At 50.2% G+C, this 17,983-nt stretch overlaps 1 protein-coding gene across 1 annotated transcript in view; it reads right to left on the bottom strand.

The window, feature by feature from the left end:
* The window catches only part of LOC144807992 (E3 ubiquitin-protein ligase TRIM11-like), a 229,913-nt gene that overhangs the window by 63,632 nt on the left and 148,298 nt on the right, over nucleotides 1-17,983 (bottom strand). Inside the window, exons 4-5 of the mRNA XM_078673566.1 lie at nucleotides 8,146-8,168; nucleotides 3,252-3,367 (exon numbers count right to left, since the gene is read on the bottom strand). Of these exons, the coding sequence (XP_078529692.1) occupies nucleotides 3,252-3,367; nucleotides 8,146-8,168 (139 nt within the window). The remainder of the gene's footprint in view (nucleotides 1-3,251; nucleotides 3,368-8,145; nucleotides 8,169-17,983) is intronic.

Here is a 17,983-nt window from a genome sequence, read left to right as displayed (position 1 = left end):
CACTGTCTGTAGCTCCCACTTCTGTCACCTGAACCCTGGCTACTGCACTGTCTGTTGCTCTCACTTCTGCCACATGAACCCTGGCCCCTCACTGTCTGTAGCTCTCACTTCTTACCTGAACCCTGGCCCCTGCACTGTCTGTGGCTCTCACTTCTCACCTGCACCCTGGCCCCTGCACTGTCTGTGGCTCTCACTTCTGCCACATGAACCCTGGCCCTTCACTGTCTGTAGCTCTCACTTCTCACCTGAACCCTGGCCCCTGCCCTGTCTGTGGCTCTCACTTCTGCCACATGAACCCTGGCCCCTCACTGTCTGTAGCTCTCACTTCTCACCTGCACCCTGGCCCCTCACTGTCTGTAGCTCTCACTTCTCACCTGAACCCTGGCCCCTCACTGTCTGTGGCTTTCACTTCTCTTCATCTGAATCCTGGCCCCTGCACTGTCTGTAGGTCTCACTTCTCTTCATCTGAATCCTGGCCCCTCACTGTCTGTAGCTTTCACTTCGCACCTGAACCCTGGCCCCTTACTGTATGTAGCTCTGAATTCTCACCTGAATCCTGATCCCGCACTGTCTGCGACTCTCACTTATCGCCTGAACCCTGGCCCCTCACTGTCTGTGGCTCTCACTTCTCTTCACCTGAACCCTGGCCCCTCACTGTCTGTGGCTCTCACTTCTCACCTGAACCTGTGTTTGAAAATACCACTTTTAGAAAGTAGGTATTTTCTTGTCTAACTGTCCAATCCTGCCTCTGCTACGTTGTGTATTCCTTGTCTGGAGTTTGAGTGACATGGGCTGGGGGATTCCAGGAGACAGCGTGAGTCAGCACAGGGCTGAATGGAGAGGTCTGCATGCAGATGGGAGGGAGGAGTTGCACCTGGGACCTGAATAGAGCTGTGCCTTCCCTCCACAATGCTGGCTTCACCTCCTGTGGGGTGTCTGATGGTTCTGCCCTGCACTGTGAAAGGAAGGAAGGAGTCATGTCAACAGAGTGCTCCAGAAGTGGTTTGGACTGGGTAACGGCCCCTCTGCCCTCAGAGGACAAAAGATTTTGCGGTTTAAATATCATCTATAATTAGATCACTTTTGGACTACAAGAAGAAACCTTTGCTGAGGAGTGGAACCAGAAAAGATGAGGAGATACTATACCTAAGCTGACGTGCTGCTTGGGGGATTGGCCTGCAGTGGTTGCCTGACTGCCAAAGAGAGGAGAAATGGACTTTGTGTACTTTCATCAACTTGTAAGGATCTCCAAGGCCTTGGAACAGAGCTTGCCTCCTGCTGAAGTCTCAGGGACAACAGACTTCAACCCCAGCTTCCCAGAGTTCTTTGGAATTGCCTGCGCTGTTTTGGGCCTTCTGAGGGACTGTGTTTTGCAAGGAGCTGGAACCGTGAATCAAGAGGAAGAATCTTGTTGCCGCTGTAGCTGGTGTATTGCACCGCATCGAGAAAAGGATCTCGCAATGAAGAGGAAGTTTGTCACCGTCGCTGCTGCTGCCGTCGCATCTTGGATATCGCCGCTGTAGCTGTCGTATTGCACCGCATCGAGAGAATCGTCTCGCAACGAAGAGGAAGCGTGTCGTTGCTGCGGCAGTCAAATCTTGGATGTCGCCGCTGTAGCTGTCGTATTGCACTGCATCAAGAAAAGTGCCTCGCATCCACGGAGAAGCGTGCCGCCTTCGGAGCTGCTGCCGTCACATCTTGAATGTCGTCGTTGTAGTCGTTGCATTGTGCGGAAGCATCTCGCAACGTTGGAGAAGAGTGTCGCAGCCGAAGCTGTTGTCGTCGTATCGCGGAACAAGGGTGTCACCACTGCAGCTGAAGCATTGAATCGAGACTTCTCGCAACATTGGAGAAGCGTGCCGCATCTGGAAGATCTTCACGTCTTTATTTCTTTGCACCGGAACTTTGCTGCATTTCCATCGCTGCAACACTTTTGTTGTGGAAGCGTAACGCATCGTAAGGTACATTGACTCAAAGTGTCGCATTTTAAGAACTGAACAGAACTAAGCTAAAACTATAATGTTTAAGTACAGTATTGTGGATTTTTGTCGTTTATGGTCTTGTGTTAAATCTATATAAAGAATACTTATTTTTGATATAAAACCTGTGTGATGTCCATCTGTAGTGTTATCACTTGATTACTGTATGTGGTCAAAAATGCTTTACACGCTGCCTCTGTGATAAGCCTGGGTGCTTGTGCGAAACTACCAAGGGGGGAGCAGGGATTATTTTAGGAGTGTCCATTTCTGCCCTAAGGATTGGTGGCCGGAGGACTCGCCGTGCCTCCTCACTCAGTGGAAACAGCTAGAAACCTGGGAGTCTTGTTTGACTCCGCTCTTTCTTTTGACCCAACATGTAAGGAATGTGACAGGAAGTTGCTTTAGTATCATCAAATCCCTAAAGAAATTTTTCGATTTCCTGCCCACTGATTTGAGAAAGACGGTGGCAGTGGCCCTCATTCTTTCACGTTTGAACTATTGTAACGGCCTGATGGCCGGGATTAAAAAATCCACGTTGAAAAAATTACAGAGTGTGCAACATGCAGCGGCCAGATTGGTACTTAAATTACCAAGGAGGTCCTCTGCCTCGGCTGCACTTAAGATTCTACATTGGCTGCCTTTGCACAAGAGGATTCTATTCAAAATCCTTCTGACAACTTTCAGAGCCCTTAATAAGACAGGACCTAAGTACCTCTCAAGACGCTACACCCGTTATGATCCCCCAAGAAGTCTGAGATCCTCAGGCAGAAATCTGATTACCATCCCCAGATTCCATTATAAAACGAAGGGGGGAAAGACTCTCTCCGTGTTGGCATCAAAGGCTTGGAATGTCATGCCCAAAGAACTCAGACTCTTAGCCCATGAGAATGCTTTTAGGAAACAACTGAAAACTTGGATTTTTAATCTATCCGATGTCTTTGTAATGGCCTCTATCTAGTTCCCATCACTGTATGGTACATTATCTTAGCACCAGGATGCTCCTTTTGGAGCGACAGCATGCGCTTTACAAATACCCAATACAAATACAAATACAAATACAAATACAAATACCCCCTTACCCTGACTAGAGGCAAGGGTCCCTATTTGTCACAAGTACCTACCTATGCCAACTAGATACGCCCAAATCTAACAGTGAGGAAGGATGAAGGGGAAACCCCAAGGCCGTTACCTGAGTTTGTGTTTTTAGTTCTGCTGCATGTATGACCTCCCCTGCCCCTCAGCTGTGAAGTCCTCAGGGCTGGACTCACTCACCTTTGATCTTCTTCACTCTTTCCATCAGATAGGAGTGCTGCGAGCAAAACCTCTTCACGGTGTGTTCACGTTCAGCAGCATCATCCTCGGGCTTACAGATCGTCAAATTTTGAGTCCTGAGAACAAGATAAGAGTCAGAGCAGAGATCAGGGGCACACATGCAAGAGGTGTCAGCCAGAGGCAAGAGGCATCAGTCAGAGGCAAGAGGTGTCAGGCAGAGGCAAGAGGTGTCAGCCAGAGGCAAGAGGTGTCAGCCAGAGGCAAGGGGTGTCAGCCAGAGGCAAGGGGTGTCAGCCAGAGGTAAGAGGTGTCAGCCAGAGGCAAGAGGTGTCAGGCACAGGCAAGAGGTGGTGTAAGGCACAGGCGAGAGGTGTCAGCCAGAGGCAAGAGGTGTCAGCCAGAGGCACAGAGGCAAGAGGTGTCAGCCAGAGGCAAGAGGTGTCAGCCAGAGGCAAGAGGTGTCAGTCAGAGGTAAGAGGTGTCAGCTAGAGGTAAGAGGTGTCAGCCATTGGTAAGAGGTGTCAGCCAGAGGTAAGAGGTATCAGCCAGAGGTAAGAGGTGTCAGGCACAGGCAAGAGGTTTCAGGCACAGGCAAGAGGTGTCAGGCAGAGGCAAGAGGTGTCAGGCAGAGGTAAGAGGTGTCAGCCAGAGGTAAGAGGTGTCAGCCAGAGGTAAGAGGTGTCAGCCAGAGGTAAGAGGTGCCAGGCAGAGGCAAGAGGTGCCAGGCAGAGGCAAGAGGTGTCAGCCAGAGGCAAGAGGTGTCAGGCAGAGGTAAGAGGTGTCAGGCAGAGGTAAGAGATGTCAGGCAGAGGTAAGAGATGTCAGGCAGAGGTAAGAGGTGTCAGGCAGAGGCAAGAGGTGTCAGGCAAAGGCAATAGGTGTCGGGCAGAGGCAAGAGGTGTCATGCAGAGGCAAGGGGTGTCAGGCACAAATAAGGGGTGTCAGGCAGAGGTAAGAGGTGTCAGGCAGAAATAAGGGGTGTCAGGCACAGGCAAGAGGTGTCAGGCACAGGCAAGAGGTGTCAGGCACAGGCAAGAGGTGTCAGGCACAGGCAAGAGGTGTCAGGCAGAGGTAAGAGGTGCCAGGCAGAGGTAAGAGGTGCCAGGCAGAGGTAAGAGGTGCCAGGCAGAGGCAGGAGATGTCAGGCAGAGGTAGGAGGTGTCAGGCAGAGGTAGGAGGTGTCAGGCACAGGCAAGAGGTGTCAGGTAGAGGCAAGAGGTGTCAGGCAGAGGCAAGAGGTGTCAGCCAGACGCAAGAAGTGTCAGCCAGAGGCAAGAGGTGTCAGCCAGAGGCAAGAGGTGTCAGCCAGAGGCAAGAGGTGTCAGGCACAGGCAAGAGGTGTCAGGCACAGGCAAGAGGTGTCAGGCACAGGCAAGAAGTGTCAGCCAGACCCAAGAGGTGTCAGGCACAGGCAAGAGGTGTCAGGCACAGACAAGAGGTGTCAGCCAGAGGCAAGTGGTGTCAGCCAGAGGCAAGTGGTGTCAGCCAGAGGCAAGTGGTGTCAGCCAGAGGCAAGTGGTGTTATCCAGAGGCAAGAGGTGTCAGCCAGAGGTAAGAGGTGTCAGCCAGAGGTAAGAGGTGTCAGCCAGAGGTAAGAAGTGTCAGCCAGAGGTAAGAGGTGTCAACTAGAGGCAAGAGGTGTCAACTAGAGGCAAGAGGTGTCAGCCAGAGGCAAGAGGTGTCAGGCACAGGCAAGAGGTGTCAGGCACAGGCAAGAGGTGTCAGGCACAGGCAAGAAGTGTCAGCCAGACCCAAGAGGTGTCAGGCACAGGCAAGAGGTGTCAGGCACAGACAAGAGGTGTCAGCCAGAGGTAAGAGGTGCCAGGCAGAGGTAAGAGGTGCCAGGCAGAGGCAAGAGGTGCCAGGCAGAGGCAAGAGGTGTCAGCCAGAGGCAAGAGGTGTCAGGCAGAGGTAAGAGGTGTCAGGCAGAGGTAAGAGATGTCAGGCAGAGGTAAGAGATGTCAGGCAGAGGTAAGAGGTGTCAGGCAGAGGCAAGAGGTGTCAGGCAAAGGCAATAGGTGTCGGGCAGAGGCAAGAGGTGTCATGCAGAGGCAAAGGGTGTCAGGCACAAATAAGGGGTGTCAGGCAGAGGTAAGAGGTGTCAGGCAGAAATAAGGGGTGTCAGGCACAGGCAAGAGGTGTCAGGCACAGGCAAGAGGTGTCAGGCACAGGCAAGAGGTGTCAGGCAGAGGTAAGTGGTGCCAGGCAGAGGTAAGTGGTGCCAGGCAGAGGCAGGAGATGTCAGGCAGAGGTAGGAGGTGTCAGGCACAGGCAAGAGGTGTCAGGTAGAGGCAAGAGGTGTCAGGCAGAGGCAAGAGGTGTCAGCCAGACGCAAGAGGTGTCAGCCAGAGGCAAGAGGTGTCAGCCAGAGGCAAGAGGTGTCAGCCAGAGGCAAGAGGTGTCAGGCACAGGCAAGAGGTGTCAGGCACAGGCAAGAGGTGTCAGGCACAGGCAAGAAGTGTCAGCCAGACCCAAGAGGTGTCAGGCACAGGCAAGAGGTGTCAGGCACAGGCAAGTGGTGTCAGCCAGAGGCAAGTGGTGTCAGCCAGAGGCAAGTGGTGTCAGCCAGAGGCAAGTGGTGTTATCCAGAGGCAAGAGGTGTCAGCCAGAGGTAAGAGGTGTCAGCCAGAGGTAAGAGGTGTCAGCCAGAGGTAAGAAGTGTCAGCCAGAGGTAAGAGGTGTCAACTAGAGGCAAGAGGTGTCAACTAGAGGCAAGAGGTGTCAGGCAGAGGCAAGAGGTATCAGCCAGAGGCAAGAGGTGTCAGGCACAGGCAAGCGGTGTCAGCCAGAGGCAAGAGGTATCAGCCAGAGGCAAGAGGTGTCAGGCACAGGAAAGAGGTGTCAGGCACAGGAAAGAGGTGTCAGGCACAGGAAAGAGGTGTCAGGCACAGGCAAGAGGTGTCAGGCACAGGCAAGAGGTGTCAGGCACAGGCAAGAGGTGTCAGGCAGAGGTAAGAGGTGTCAGGCAGAGGTAGGAGGTGTCAGGCAGAGGTAGGAGGTGTCAGGCAGAGGTAGGAGGTGTCAGGCAGAGGCAAGAGGTGCCAACTAGAGGTAAGAGATGTCAGACAGAGGTAAGAGGTGTCAGGCAGAGGTAAGAGGTGTCAGGCAGAGGCAAGAGGTGCCAGGCAGAGGGAAGAGGTGTCAACCAGAGGTAATAGGTGTCAGGCAGAGGTAAGAGGTGTCAGGCAGAGGTAAGAGGTGTCAGGCAGAGGTAAGAGGTGTCAGGCAGAGGTAAGAGGTGTCAGGCAGAGGTAAGAGGTGTCAGGCACAGGCAAGAGGTGTCAGGCACAGGCAAGAGGTGTCAGGCACAGGCAAGATGTGTCAGGCACAGGCAAGAGGTGTCAGGCACAGGCAAGAGATGTCAGGCAGAGGTAAGAGGTGTTAGGCACAGGCAAGCAGTGTCAGGCAGAGGCAAGAGTTGTCAGGCAGAGGCAAGAGGTGTCAGGCACAGGCAAGAGATATCAGCCAGAGGTAAGAGATATCAGCCAGAGGTAAGAGGTTTCAGGCAGAGGTAAAAGATGTCAGCCAGAGGTAAGAGGTGTTAAGCAGAGATAAGAGATGTCAGGCACAGGCAAGAGGTGTCAGGCAGAGGCAAGAGGTGTCAGGCAGAGGCAAGAGGTGTCAGCCAGAGGTAAGAGGTGTCAGCCAGAGGCAAGAGGTATCAGGCACAGGATGAGATTATTCCTAGTGCGGCTTTGAAAGGAGGAAGAGACGCTAATAGTTTTACGCTAAACTGTACTTTACGCCCTCCAATAGCCTCTTACAGCACTGAATATGAGACATCTCGCAGTGGCTTAGATCTAATTTCCTCAGGTTTAACTGGGATAAGACTGAGGTAGCTGCTTCATGGGGTCTCCTCCATGGCTTCTTGTAGTGGCTTTTTGGCCGCTGGACCATGTTTGGAATTGGAAGTTTAAATGGACAATGATCTATCCCTCTGTACTCATGTTCATGAAACTTTCTTCCACTTGTTTGGACTGATGAGGCTCTACGTAAAATAGTGTCACTGTTGTCCTCATGGTCTCTCTTGTGGTGCAGAGCATCATTTTGAGTAGACGTATTGTATTGTACTGTATTGCCTATAAGGCCATCCATGATTCAGGACCTAGGTTCCTCAAGGATGCCTTTCGGATCTACACTCCTCATAGGCCCCTTCGCTCGGCTTGTATCCACCTCCTCTCTGTCCCACGTACCAGAACCACTAGCTGGGGAGACAGACGCTTTCTAGTAGCAACCCCCAGGCGGTGGAACTCACGCCCCCTGTCCATCAAAACCAGTCCCACACTCATCTTCTTCCGTAAACTCCTGAAAACCTGGTTATTCAATCAATGATTCATCTGGTAGTTCTTCTTCCCACGCAGTCTGATATGCGCCAAGACACCCTCGGGTATTTGTGCGCAATAAAAATCTCAAAAACATAAACATAAACATAAACGTGACTATGGCCCGCCTTGTTTTAGGGCTTCAAGCCATCTTGTTCACCGCCTGCATTGTGGACACACAGGTGGCCGCAGCAAACCTTGCTCTCTCTCTGCCGCGTTATCCTTCTACCTCGAGGCCATGGACTCTCTCCATTGGCTCCCAGTGACCAAGCAAATTCAGTTGAAATCACTGTCTATAGTACATAGGACCTTCCACCACATTGGACCGTACTCTCTTCAACACAAATCACAACTTTACATTCCACCTAGACAGTAACGTTCAGCTAATGCTAAATTGTTGAAGGTTCCAAATTTAGAAAAGCCCGTGCTGGTGGTGGAGCGTTCTCCAGGCAGACTTCCCTTAACTCCACAAGGAAGCTTCACGCTTTGGAAAGCTTTGAAGGCCGGCCGCTATGAGCACTTAAAATTACTACTTTGTTGCAGAAATATTCTACCTGAGAGCAGGAACATACCTGGCGATGGAGTTCTGTGCAACCTAGAAAGGGAAAGAACAAGAGAAAGTCAATATAAACACCCCTGGCATCATGGTGTGAGTTGGTTTAGATGTTGAGGAGACACAGACTTGTCATTTTGGGAGATGCTCTGTGCTATGCCCGCTCTCCCTGAGTCTTCGGAGTCTGCCTGCCTGGGTGATGTCAGGTTACTGAGAAGGTGTCATCAAAAGGCAGCGGAATGTTAGCCTGGAGTGCTCCACCGCTGCCAGCTAGGGAGGGGTGGCGGGTCTCTTCAGAATGGTCTGATCTACTTTCCTCATGCTCCCGGTGAGATATAGCCTGGAGCTAGGACAGGCTGAAAATGTTTAAAAATGTGTGGTGTTACCTGGTACTTGGAGTAGACTTATGTTACCTACACCTGGTATGGGATCATTTGGGATAATGTCAATATTCTGCATTAAAATCTAATCAAAGACTTCTCGAGTCAGTTACTGACCCACTCAGAGCCGTAGTGAGTTATTCTGAGTTTGACAGAGCGGGAGCCTCTCCGTACAATGCTGGCGCTCACCCTTCTTCCTCGAATTGCCTGTGTTATGCTGTCATTACTTAAAAAGTGTAACGGTCAGATAACAACAGTATCCAGCGGGTAAAGCTTCAGGTTAGATCTTCCACCGCAAGGTTGGGAGTGCCTAAGCTGCGTTGTTAGCGCCTACCCCTCGCCGCTGGATCCGGCGGCGAGGGGTAGGCACTACTTTTTAGGTAATGACAGCATAACACAGGCAATTCGAGGAAGAAGGGTAATATAGGGAAACAGCCTGTTTAACCCTCTTTTTTCCCGTTTTGCATGGCTTTTATTCACACTAGTGTATACACAATATACATTAGGGACTTAGTGTAGACAGTTACTCTTTAGATACCAGCTAGTTAGTTCCATTGGTCCTGAAGAATCGCTTGTTAATATACGCCAGCGAGAAACATGTTGACCGGACAATAGCACTTTCTGAAGGATCTCTGGAAGCATAATATTCCAGTTTCACCTTCTAGAATCTCTTTTTAACTAAAGCAGCGGACCGCCTGAATAAATCATTCCTTGGTACCCCTAGCTTTATTTTAATCACTTGATAACGTCTACTAACTTACCAGGCCCCACACCCGCACTTCATCTATACGGCTGTTGGAAAAAGATCTCCGCCAAAGAGCCCCTCTTAGAGATGTTGCCTGTTGGGTATTGCACCGCCGACCCAACGAGGAGCAGGCCCAAATGATGAAGCATGACACCTGCAAAGGTGTGTGAGGGCATTAAATCCAACAAAATGGATGCCCAGGGTTAATTCTTCCTTACCCTGACAACATCCTCTGCATCTCTTGACGCATACTCTGGTTCACCCCTCTCCAGGAACAGTTCAGCACATTTTGTACTAATGTTGACCTTTTGGGCATCGCTGTAGCTGGACCTTCTGCTTATCTTTAAGCAGTAATAGCCCTCCTCTCCTCCCTTTGTACACATGCTATTGTAAGGCTACCTGTTCTCATAGGCCAGGATGGGCTGTTGGAATTGTAACATTCTACATTCCTAACAGACTCGGGGAACATGGTAGAAACTCGAGTTTAGTATGCCTGAACTCAGAATAATAAAATACATCTTTTAGTAAAGGTTGTTTTAATATTCTGTGTTTGCAAATACCACTTTTAGAAAGTAGGTATTTGCTTGCCTAACCTTTTCAGCCCCCCTCTGCTAGGATGTGTATCTGCTGTCTGGTTTCTGTGAGTGACAGGGCTGGGGAATCCCAGGAGACAGGCTGGGGCAGCCAGGTGGTGAATAGGAAGATTACAGCCAGCCAGATGGGTGGGAGGAGTGCACCTGGACTCTGAATAGGGCTGTGCTCTGCCACCACAATGCTAGCTCCACCTCCTTTGGAGCGTCTGATGTCTCTGCCCTGCACACTGAAAAGACAAGCCAGAGTCCTGTAAACAAAGTACTCTAGAACTGGGCTGAACTCGACAAAGGCACCCTGGCCGCCTGAAAGAACAAAAGATTTGCAGTATAAGTATTGGGACCCTGAGCCCAAGAATTCAGATCCTGCTGAAACAAGAAGTACCTCTACCCGACGAGAGGGAACTGGGAAAGCTGCAAGGAGGAGTACTGACCCTGACCTGGGGGATTGGCCTGCAGTGGTTGCCTTGCTGTGAGAGGAGAGGAAATAGACTGGAAAAGACTTTGCTCAACTTGTGCTTCAAAAAGATCTCCAAGGGCTTGTGGGTGAGCTTGCTCTCTGAACTAAGTCCCAGGACTATTGGACTCCCAACGCCTTCACAAGAGCTGCTGGAAACTGCCAAATTCTCCGTGTCGCTGGAGCCGAGATCAAAGTGCGCCTCGAAGACCTGACCGCTGCGAAGCCCCGTGCCAGTTGCCGACCTGAACCGCGTGACGCCGCACCCTCTAGGAGCCTTAGCTCGCACCGTAAGGAGAAGGGCCGCACCGCACACTGCTTCACCCTCCCCCTTCTGAGCGGCACTGATCATCGTACCCCTGCCGCTGGAGTTCCCGTCCCGAGCGCCCCACAGGGCCGAGTACAGCTCGTACGCTTGCAGCGTACCAGCCACCTTGCACCATGCCACCCTGCACCATGCCACCCGGGACTAAAATGCAACCCCGCTCTTGAAGGTGTGACTCGCACGCCACACTGTGCGTGGACGCCGGAAAACCACGACCATCCGCCTCGCTCCCCGTGGCCCCTCCTCTACGCCTCACACAAGACGCCTACAGAGAGCCGGGGTTCACAACGCTGAGGGGCCGACAACGCTCCTGGTTCGCCTCCACGTCGGACGCTACAATGAATGAATGGGAACTTGTATTGCGCATACTTAACCCCAAGGGGCATCAAGGCACAAGGAGCACAGACAGACAGAGAGTAAGAAAACAGATAATACAGTTAGTAAGACTGAGAGAAGAGCCATGTCTTTAAGAGTTTACGGAAAATCCCCAAGGAGGGTTGGCTAGAAAGTTCGGGGGGGGGGAGTGTTCCATAATTTCAGGGCTATAGTGGAAAAGGCTCTTCCTCCTCATTTCGCCTTTTTGAATCTGGGGACTGTAAGCAGATTTCTAGAGGCTGAGCGGAGGGTTCTATTAGGGGTGTAGGGACTGACAAGGGTCTTGATACCTTCGGGACCCGATCCAAACACAGCCCTGTGAGCCAGACAGATAATCTTGAAGGAAATCCTGGCATGTATAGGTAGCCAATGGAGGTCCTTCCTGGCCTGGGTTGCAGATGAGAGCCTGGGTAGGTTTAAGACCATCCTGGCTGCGACATTCTGGACCATCTGGAGGCGATGGAGAGATTTCTTGTTAATGCCACCATAAAGCGCATTGCAATAGTCAATCCTGGAAGAGACCAGGGCAACTGTTGACTGTTTGCGGGCGTCGGGCGATAGATATGGGGCAATCTTTTTCAGCATCCGGATGGTATTACAGCAGGTGGAAACAGTTCTATTGACCTGGAGGTCAAAGGTCACTTTATCCATATTTCCCCCTGTCAATACCGAAGAGCTCCACACAATTATGACCCAAGTAAAATCTGGTTCACCGAATGACCTCATTCCTGCCAAAACCCTGACCTTTCTCCGCACCTTGTTAGCCCCCCACATTCAGGATGTAATAAATCAGTCTTTGAAAGAGGGAAAAGTACCAGCTGAGTGGAAAAATGCAGTGGTGAACCCCATCCGCAAGAATGCGGCGCTCCCGTGGACAGAGCTTTCCAACCTCCGTCCCATCTCCCTTCTGCCTTATTACAGCAAGATGGCCGAGAAACACGTTAATGCACACCTGTCTAGATACATCGAGGCAGCGGGCAGCCTGGACCACTCGCAATCCGGTTTCAGGCCCAACCATAGCACCGAATCAGCTCTCCTCTCAGTGACAGATAACATCAGGATGTCACTTGACAGGGGGAGCTCAGTGATTCTGGTGCTATTGGATTTGTCCGCTGCCTTCGACACGGTGTCGCATGAAATTCTTCTCGACCGTCTGAAGGCAGTGGGAGTAAAAGGGACCGCCCTTGCATGGCTTGAAAGCTTTCTTGAAGACAGACAACAAGGGGTCAAACTAGGCTCCCATAAATCTGTCTGCAGGAAGCTTACCAAGGGTGTGCCACAGGGCTCATGCTTGAGCCCCACGTTATTTAACGTATATGTGGCCCCTTTGGCAGAGATTATAAGATCTCACGGGTTCTCTCCAATCTCCTACGCTGACGACACTCAGCTGCTGTTTCCCTTTCAGACCATCACTCCTGCTGTCATGAAATCTTTCCAAGATGGCATGAGAGCAGTGGCTGGATGGATGGCGCAGAACTTCCTCCAGTGCAACGTGTCCAAAACAGAGGTCATGTTGTTCGGAGGTGCCACTCTGCTCTGGTCACCAGATTGGTGGCCACTTGAGCTAGGACCTGTCCCAGCGCCCAAACTCACCATCAAAAATTTGGGAGTACGCCTAGACCAAGCTCTGATCATGAAAGATCACGTCAGTCAGGTTACAGGAACATGTTTCCGCACAATAGGTCTTCTACGGCGTATCTTCCCCTTCCTACCCAACATCTATAGGAAAACGCTGGTACAGGCACTAATCCTTGGACGAGTGGACTATTGTAATAGTCTACTCATTTCCGCCAACCAGGAACAACTACGCAGACTGCAGGTGGTGCAGAATACTGCGGCAAGACTCATCCTGAATGCTCCCCCCCGCACCCCTTCCCGCCCTCTTCTTTCCCATCTCCATTGGCTTCCAGTGCAACAGCGTATAAACTTCAAAATGTGCTGCATTATGCACAAATGCATATATGGATCCGGCCCCAAATATCTAAAAGAAATTTTTCTTCCATATTCTCCTGGACGGGCTCTGCGCTCCAGCAACACCATGCTGCTGCATGTTCCTAAAGTCTCCAAAGTAAGACAGGGGGGGCGTGCCCCCTCCTATAAAGGCCCCTTGTTGTGGAACTCTCTTCCACCTCAGTTGAGGCTAACCTCCAATCTCTTTTCCTTTAGGAAGAAATTAAAAACTCACCTGTTCTCATACGATTAACATGGCCACTCTCTCTGTCACCTCACTTACTACAGTCTGCCCAATTTATGCAAGCTACGCGCGGAGATACCCCTTCGGGGCTGATTCATGCGCGATACAAGACCATAAATAAATAAATAAATAAATAAAGGAGAGAGCAGGGTCTATGAGAACTTCAAGATTTTTGGCCGAGTTGGTAGGGTGTGGGCAATCTCCCAAGGAGGAGGGCCACCAGTCCTTCGACCAGATGTCCTGGTTTCCTCCAAAGATTAAGACCTCCGTCTTCTCCCCATATAATTTTAGATAGTTACGCACCATCCATTGCGAGACTGCCTCCGTACATGTTCGAAATTTGAAGGCAGCATCTTTTATCGATAGGGTGGTGGAGACGATAATCTGAGTATCGTCTGCGTATGACAATATTTGGTATCCAAAGGATCTTACTACTTCGGCAAGTGGGGTTACATAGATGTTAAATAACAAGGGGCTCAACGCAGAGCCTTGAGGAACCCCACATTGCACGGCCTGGGAGGGAGACAGAAAGTTGCCAAGCTTTACTCTTTGCTGTCTCTGGTGAAGGAAGGAGGTTAGGAGATTAAGGGCACTTCCTCTCACCCCTATCCCCTTCAGCCTGTCTACCAGGATTGAAGGGTGTCAAACGCTGCCGTAAGGTCAAGCAGCACCAATAGAGTGGTCTGTCCCCTGTCCACCTCAGATCGGATGTTATTGACCACGACAGTAAGGGCAGACTCGGTGCTATGGGTAGTGCAAAACCCATGTTGGGAGACGTCCAGTAGGCTCATCCTTACTAAGTAGATGGTCAAGTGACGTTTAAGGTGGACCTCGAGTATCTTGGCCGGGGCTGGAAGTAAAGATATGGGCCGGAAGTTTATTAGGACTTCAGGGTTCAGAGAGGGCTTTTTTAGAAGAGGCTTAACAACTGCCGTTTTCCTTGGAATAGGGAAGGTCCCCTCAGTAATGGCCCTATTCATAACCTCTAGAAGAGGAGGAAGGACCACCTCTCTACATGCCTTCAGGATTTTTAAAGGACAGAGGTCCAGAGGCGAGGATGATTTGGTGGCATCCAAAAGGCGATTGAGTTCGTCCTGAGTCAGATGGGGAAAGCTAGAAAAACTGGGAGTGGAACCTGGTTCCGGGGTCTTGTTATAGGAGGGGAGAGGGGAAGGAGGCCGGGATGCCCTTTTGGTGTCCAGCTCTGAATTGAGGGTTTTACGGGAGATATAAATGTCCGAGATTTTGGTGTGAAAGAAGCTTGCGATGTTATCGCAGAGCTCCTGTGACTCAGCAACGGAATCGATGATTTTAGGTGTCAACAGAGTGTCTATAATTTTGAAAAGCTCTCTCGACGATTTCAGCGAGGTGGTGATTTTGCTGAAGTAAATCTTTTTTTCCTGAAATATGGCCCTTTTGTATTCCCTTAGGGCTAGCTTATGTTGACTCTTCCCCTGTGAGTCAGGGCAGGCATACCAGGCTCTTTCTTTTTGCCTACATTTCTTCCGAAGGAGTCTTAGGTGCTCAGAAAACCAGGGCGACGAGGGACTCTTCCTAGCCGAGTAGTGTTTTTTAGGTGGTGCTAGAGTGTCCATTGCGTTAGATAGGGTATTCGACAGACCGAGAGCTGCTTCTTTCGTGTCTGACTGAGAGAGGGAACTAATGTCTGCCATAAAAGGGGCAAGACTGGTGTTAGAAACCTCATTATATTTTCTCCGGATTTCCCATGGTTTCCTATTCACTTGGTCGGGGCCAAAGGGAGTCATGTTAAGATGGAATGGTATTGCCCTGTGATCGGACCAGGGCAGGGGAATCGGAGTTCCCATCACCAGTCTGGCATCATTTGAGAAGATGCCGTCTAGTGTATGTCCAGCGAGGTGGGTGGGGCCGTCAACCAGTTGACTCAGCCCACATGTAGTTAGACCCTCTATCAAAGATTTAGTATCTTTGTCGTCATCTATCTCAAGATGAAAATTAAAATCACCAAGAAGGGTGAGATTAGGTCTACTAATAAAGGGCTCTAGCAGTGTAAGTAATTCGTGGGAGAAGGTAGTCCTAGGGCCTGGTGGCCTATAGCAGAGGATACCTGCAAAAGAGGCTGAAGGAGCAAACTGTATAGTGAAGTATAGTGCCTCGCAGTTATCCGAGAAGGGCAAGAGGGTGTCAATACGACATGTAAAGCAGTCTTTACATAAAATACCCAGTCCACCACCCCTACGCCCAACTCAATCCATTCTGGTTAGGGCGTAACCATCAGGAATGGCCTCAACTAGGTCAGGACCCGATGAGTCCGTAGCCCAGGTCTCTGTTATAAAGACCCAAGGAGGCTTCCTCTGTGCTACAAATTCGTTAAATGCTACCTTGTTTTTAACTAGAGACCTGGCATTGATAAGAAAACATGTCTCATTTATCGGATGTTCTGAAATCTTGGCTATCCCCGACCTGACCCGATGCCTTCCAGGATGTCTAGGTCGAACAGGTCTGGGTGAATTACAACCACAGATATTAGTCAATATGTCCTCGGGACGTATAGTATGATGACATGCCATGGGGGGAGGTCTAAGGGTAAGCAGGGTGGAAAGTATACCAGACTCATACTTCGCAAGGGAAGGTGAGAGTGGTCTGTCTCCACCGTCCTGAATCGTGGCCTCAGCGCGGACAATCCAAGGTAACTGTATGCCTCGCACTGCGGTTGTGTGCGCACCGAAGTAAGTTTCATTCCCGTGAGAGCCGCACAGACAGCGCAAAGCGCACAGAATTGAAAACTATGCATTTTGTAACCAAGAACTGGTTTGCTAACAAGTATTGTGGATTATCTCTGAAGTTATATGGTCTTGTGCTAAGCCTTTATATAAAAGATACTTATTTTTATACAAACCCTGATGTGGTGTCCATGTGTGGTGTTGTCACTGAGTTACTGTATGTGTTCACAAATGCTTAACCCATAACGCTCTGAGATAAGCCTTGGCTGCTCGTGCCACGCTACCTAGAGGGTGAGCAGGGGTTATTTTAGAGGGTAATCCCCTTGTCCTGACTGGAGGAGAGGGTCCCTGCTTGTCACAAGTCCTTACCTGTGCTAACCAGAGACCCCCAATTCTAACAATACGTGTATGTATGTCATGCACAGACCAATAGTGTGTGTACCCCCTACCAACTGGAGAGCGGTGGCGCCATACATCGACCAATCCATCGATCTCAGCAATAACCAAAACCGCACGGGCAGCTGCGGAGGGAGAACGTGTTGGGCCCTTTGACCTGCCCAGGTCAGGAGATTGCACGCAATTAAAATCGCCACCCCATAAAGTGGGCATCTTCAAATGTGTCATGAGTTTGCTATGAAGGTTACGATAAAATTGGGGGTTATTGTAGTTTGGACCAGGTACCCCGATCAAGCGCATGTCCCACTACGGCAGGTGACCACAAAATCCGTTCCCTCAATGTCTATATCGACAGATCGCATCGCGATGTCAGTGCCCTGACGGGCCCACACAAGATCCCCCACGCATGTGATGTGAAACCAGCCGCCACACAAAAGCCCTTCATTCTTCTCTGCATGAGTTGTCCTGTGTTAGGCGCTAAATGGTTTTCCTGTAACACCGCCACATCTATGTGATATCATTGCAAATATGGAACTACTTTGCGGTTCTTGATCTGATCATTTAGCCCTCATACATTCCAGGTTAAGAAAGTCAAATAGTGATCCCTCTGTGCGGTTGTTTGGTCACCCCTTGCACACATATTCTATTCAAATATCACATTTCACAATGATCACATGAATATTACATTGAATGCCTATAATCGTATCCATGCTGCTGCCATCAAGCAATGCATAATCAATAAACCCCCCCACCCTCTCCCATGTCGCACCCCCCAACGTTGACATGACATCTTTATTTCCACCCTCAAAACTTAACAATCCTTCTACTGGTCGTGTGTGTGTCACACTATGGGGCGAAGAGTGCCCGACCTGATATCACAAACTTGACATCGCTATTACTGTACTTCTTTTACAAACTATCATCCGTTGTTTCAATGACTGAAGTATACTCTGCCCCAATTAAGAATAGCCAATCAATTGCGTTGTAACTTACAATTATTGGACCGGAGCAGCCTCCTACGCCTCCCGCCCCTAAATGACCCAATACATACCGATGACAAACTGGAATAGTTTCCTCCCACTCAACTGATATAGGCATCATCATACTTGTAGATAAAGTGAGACCAACAATATGTATTAGAACCAATACAATCTCTCAGTCATTGTGATCTAGTTTGCTATGTGAATCATGGTCCTCCGCCACTCCATCGGACGTCTTTTTGCCTACCTGTGACCTGCTGTAGCCCCTGAGCACCTGCCGCAAATTACCTGGATCCATGTAAACGCTTGCTTTCCCCTCAATAGTTACCTTCAAATGAGCTGGATAAAGCATGGCATATTCAATGTTCATCTCTCTTGGCTTAACGCTCGATGAGAGCGAACTGTCTGCGAGCCTCTTGCACCTGAGGAGTGAAGCCCAGGAACAGCGAGAGCTCGGAACCCTGATGTTGCAGCCAACGGTAGTTCAATATCTGCGCTAATATAGGGGTGGGGCTGGGTGCTAGTGACCATACTGCTGTTCAACAATGAAGAAGGAAGAGAATGTTTAGCGGCCCAAGAGGGTGGTGAGTAATGTCTCCACATATAGTACCATATTGGCAGTCAGAGTGGACTCGGGGAGGTCTACTATGCGTATATTATTGTGCCTGGAGTCCGCCTCAAGATCCTCCGTTTTGGCTTTTAATGCTTCCACC

This window comes from Lissotriton helveticus, chromosome 1_2, assembly GCF_964261635.1.
Source record: "Lissotriton helveticus chromosome 1_2, aLisHel1.1, whole genome shotgun sequence".
Taxonomy (NCBI): Eukaryota; Metazoa; Chordata; class Amphibia; order Caudata; family Salamandridae; genus Lissotriton; species Lissotriton helveticus.
The sequence above is the reverse complement of the archived record's forward strand: the minus strand, read 5'-3'. Positions and strand labels throughout refer to the sequence as shown.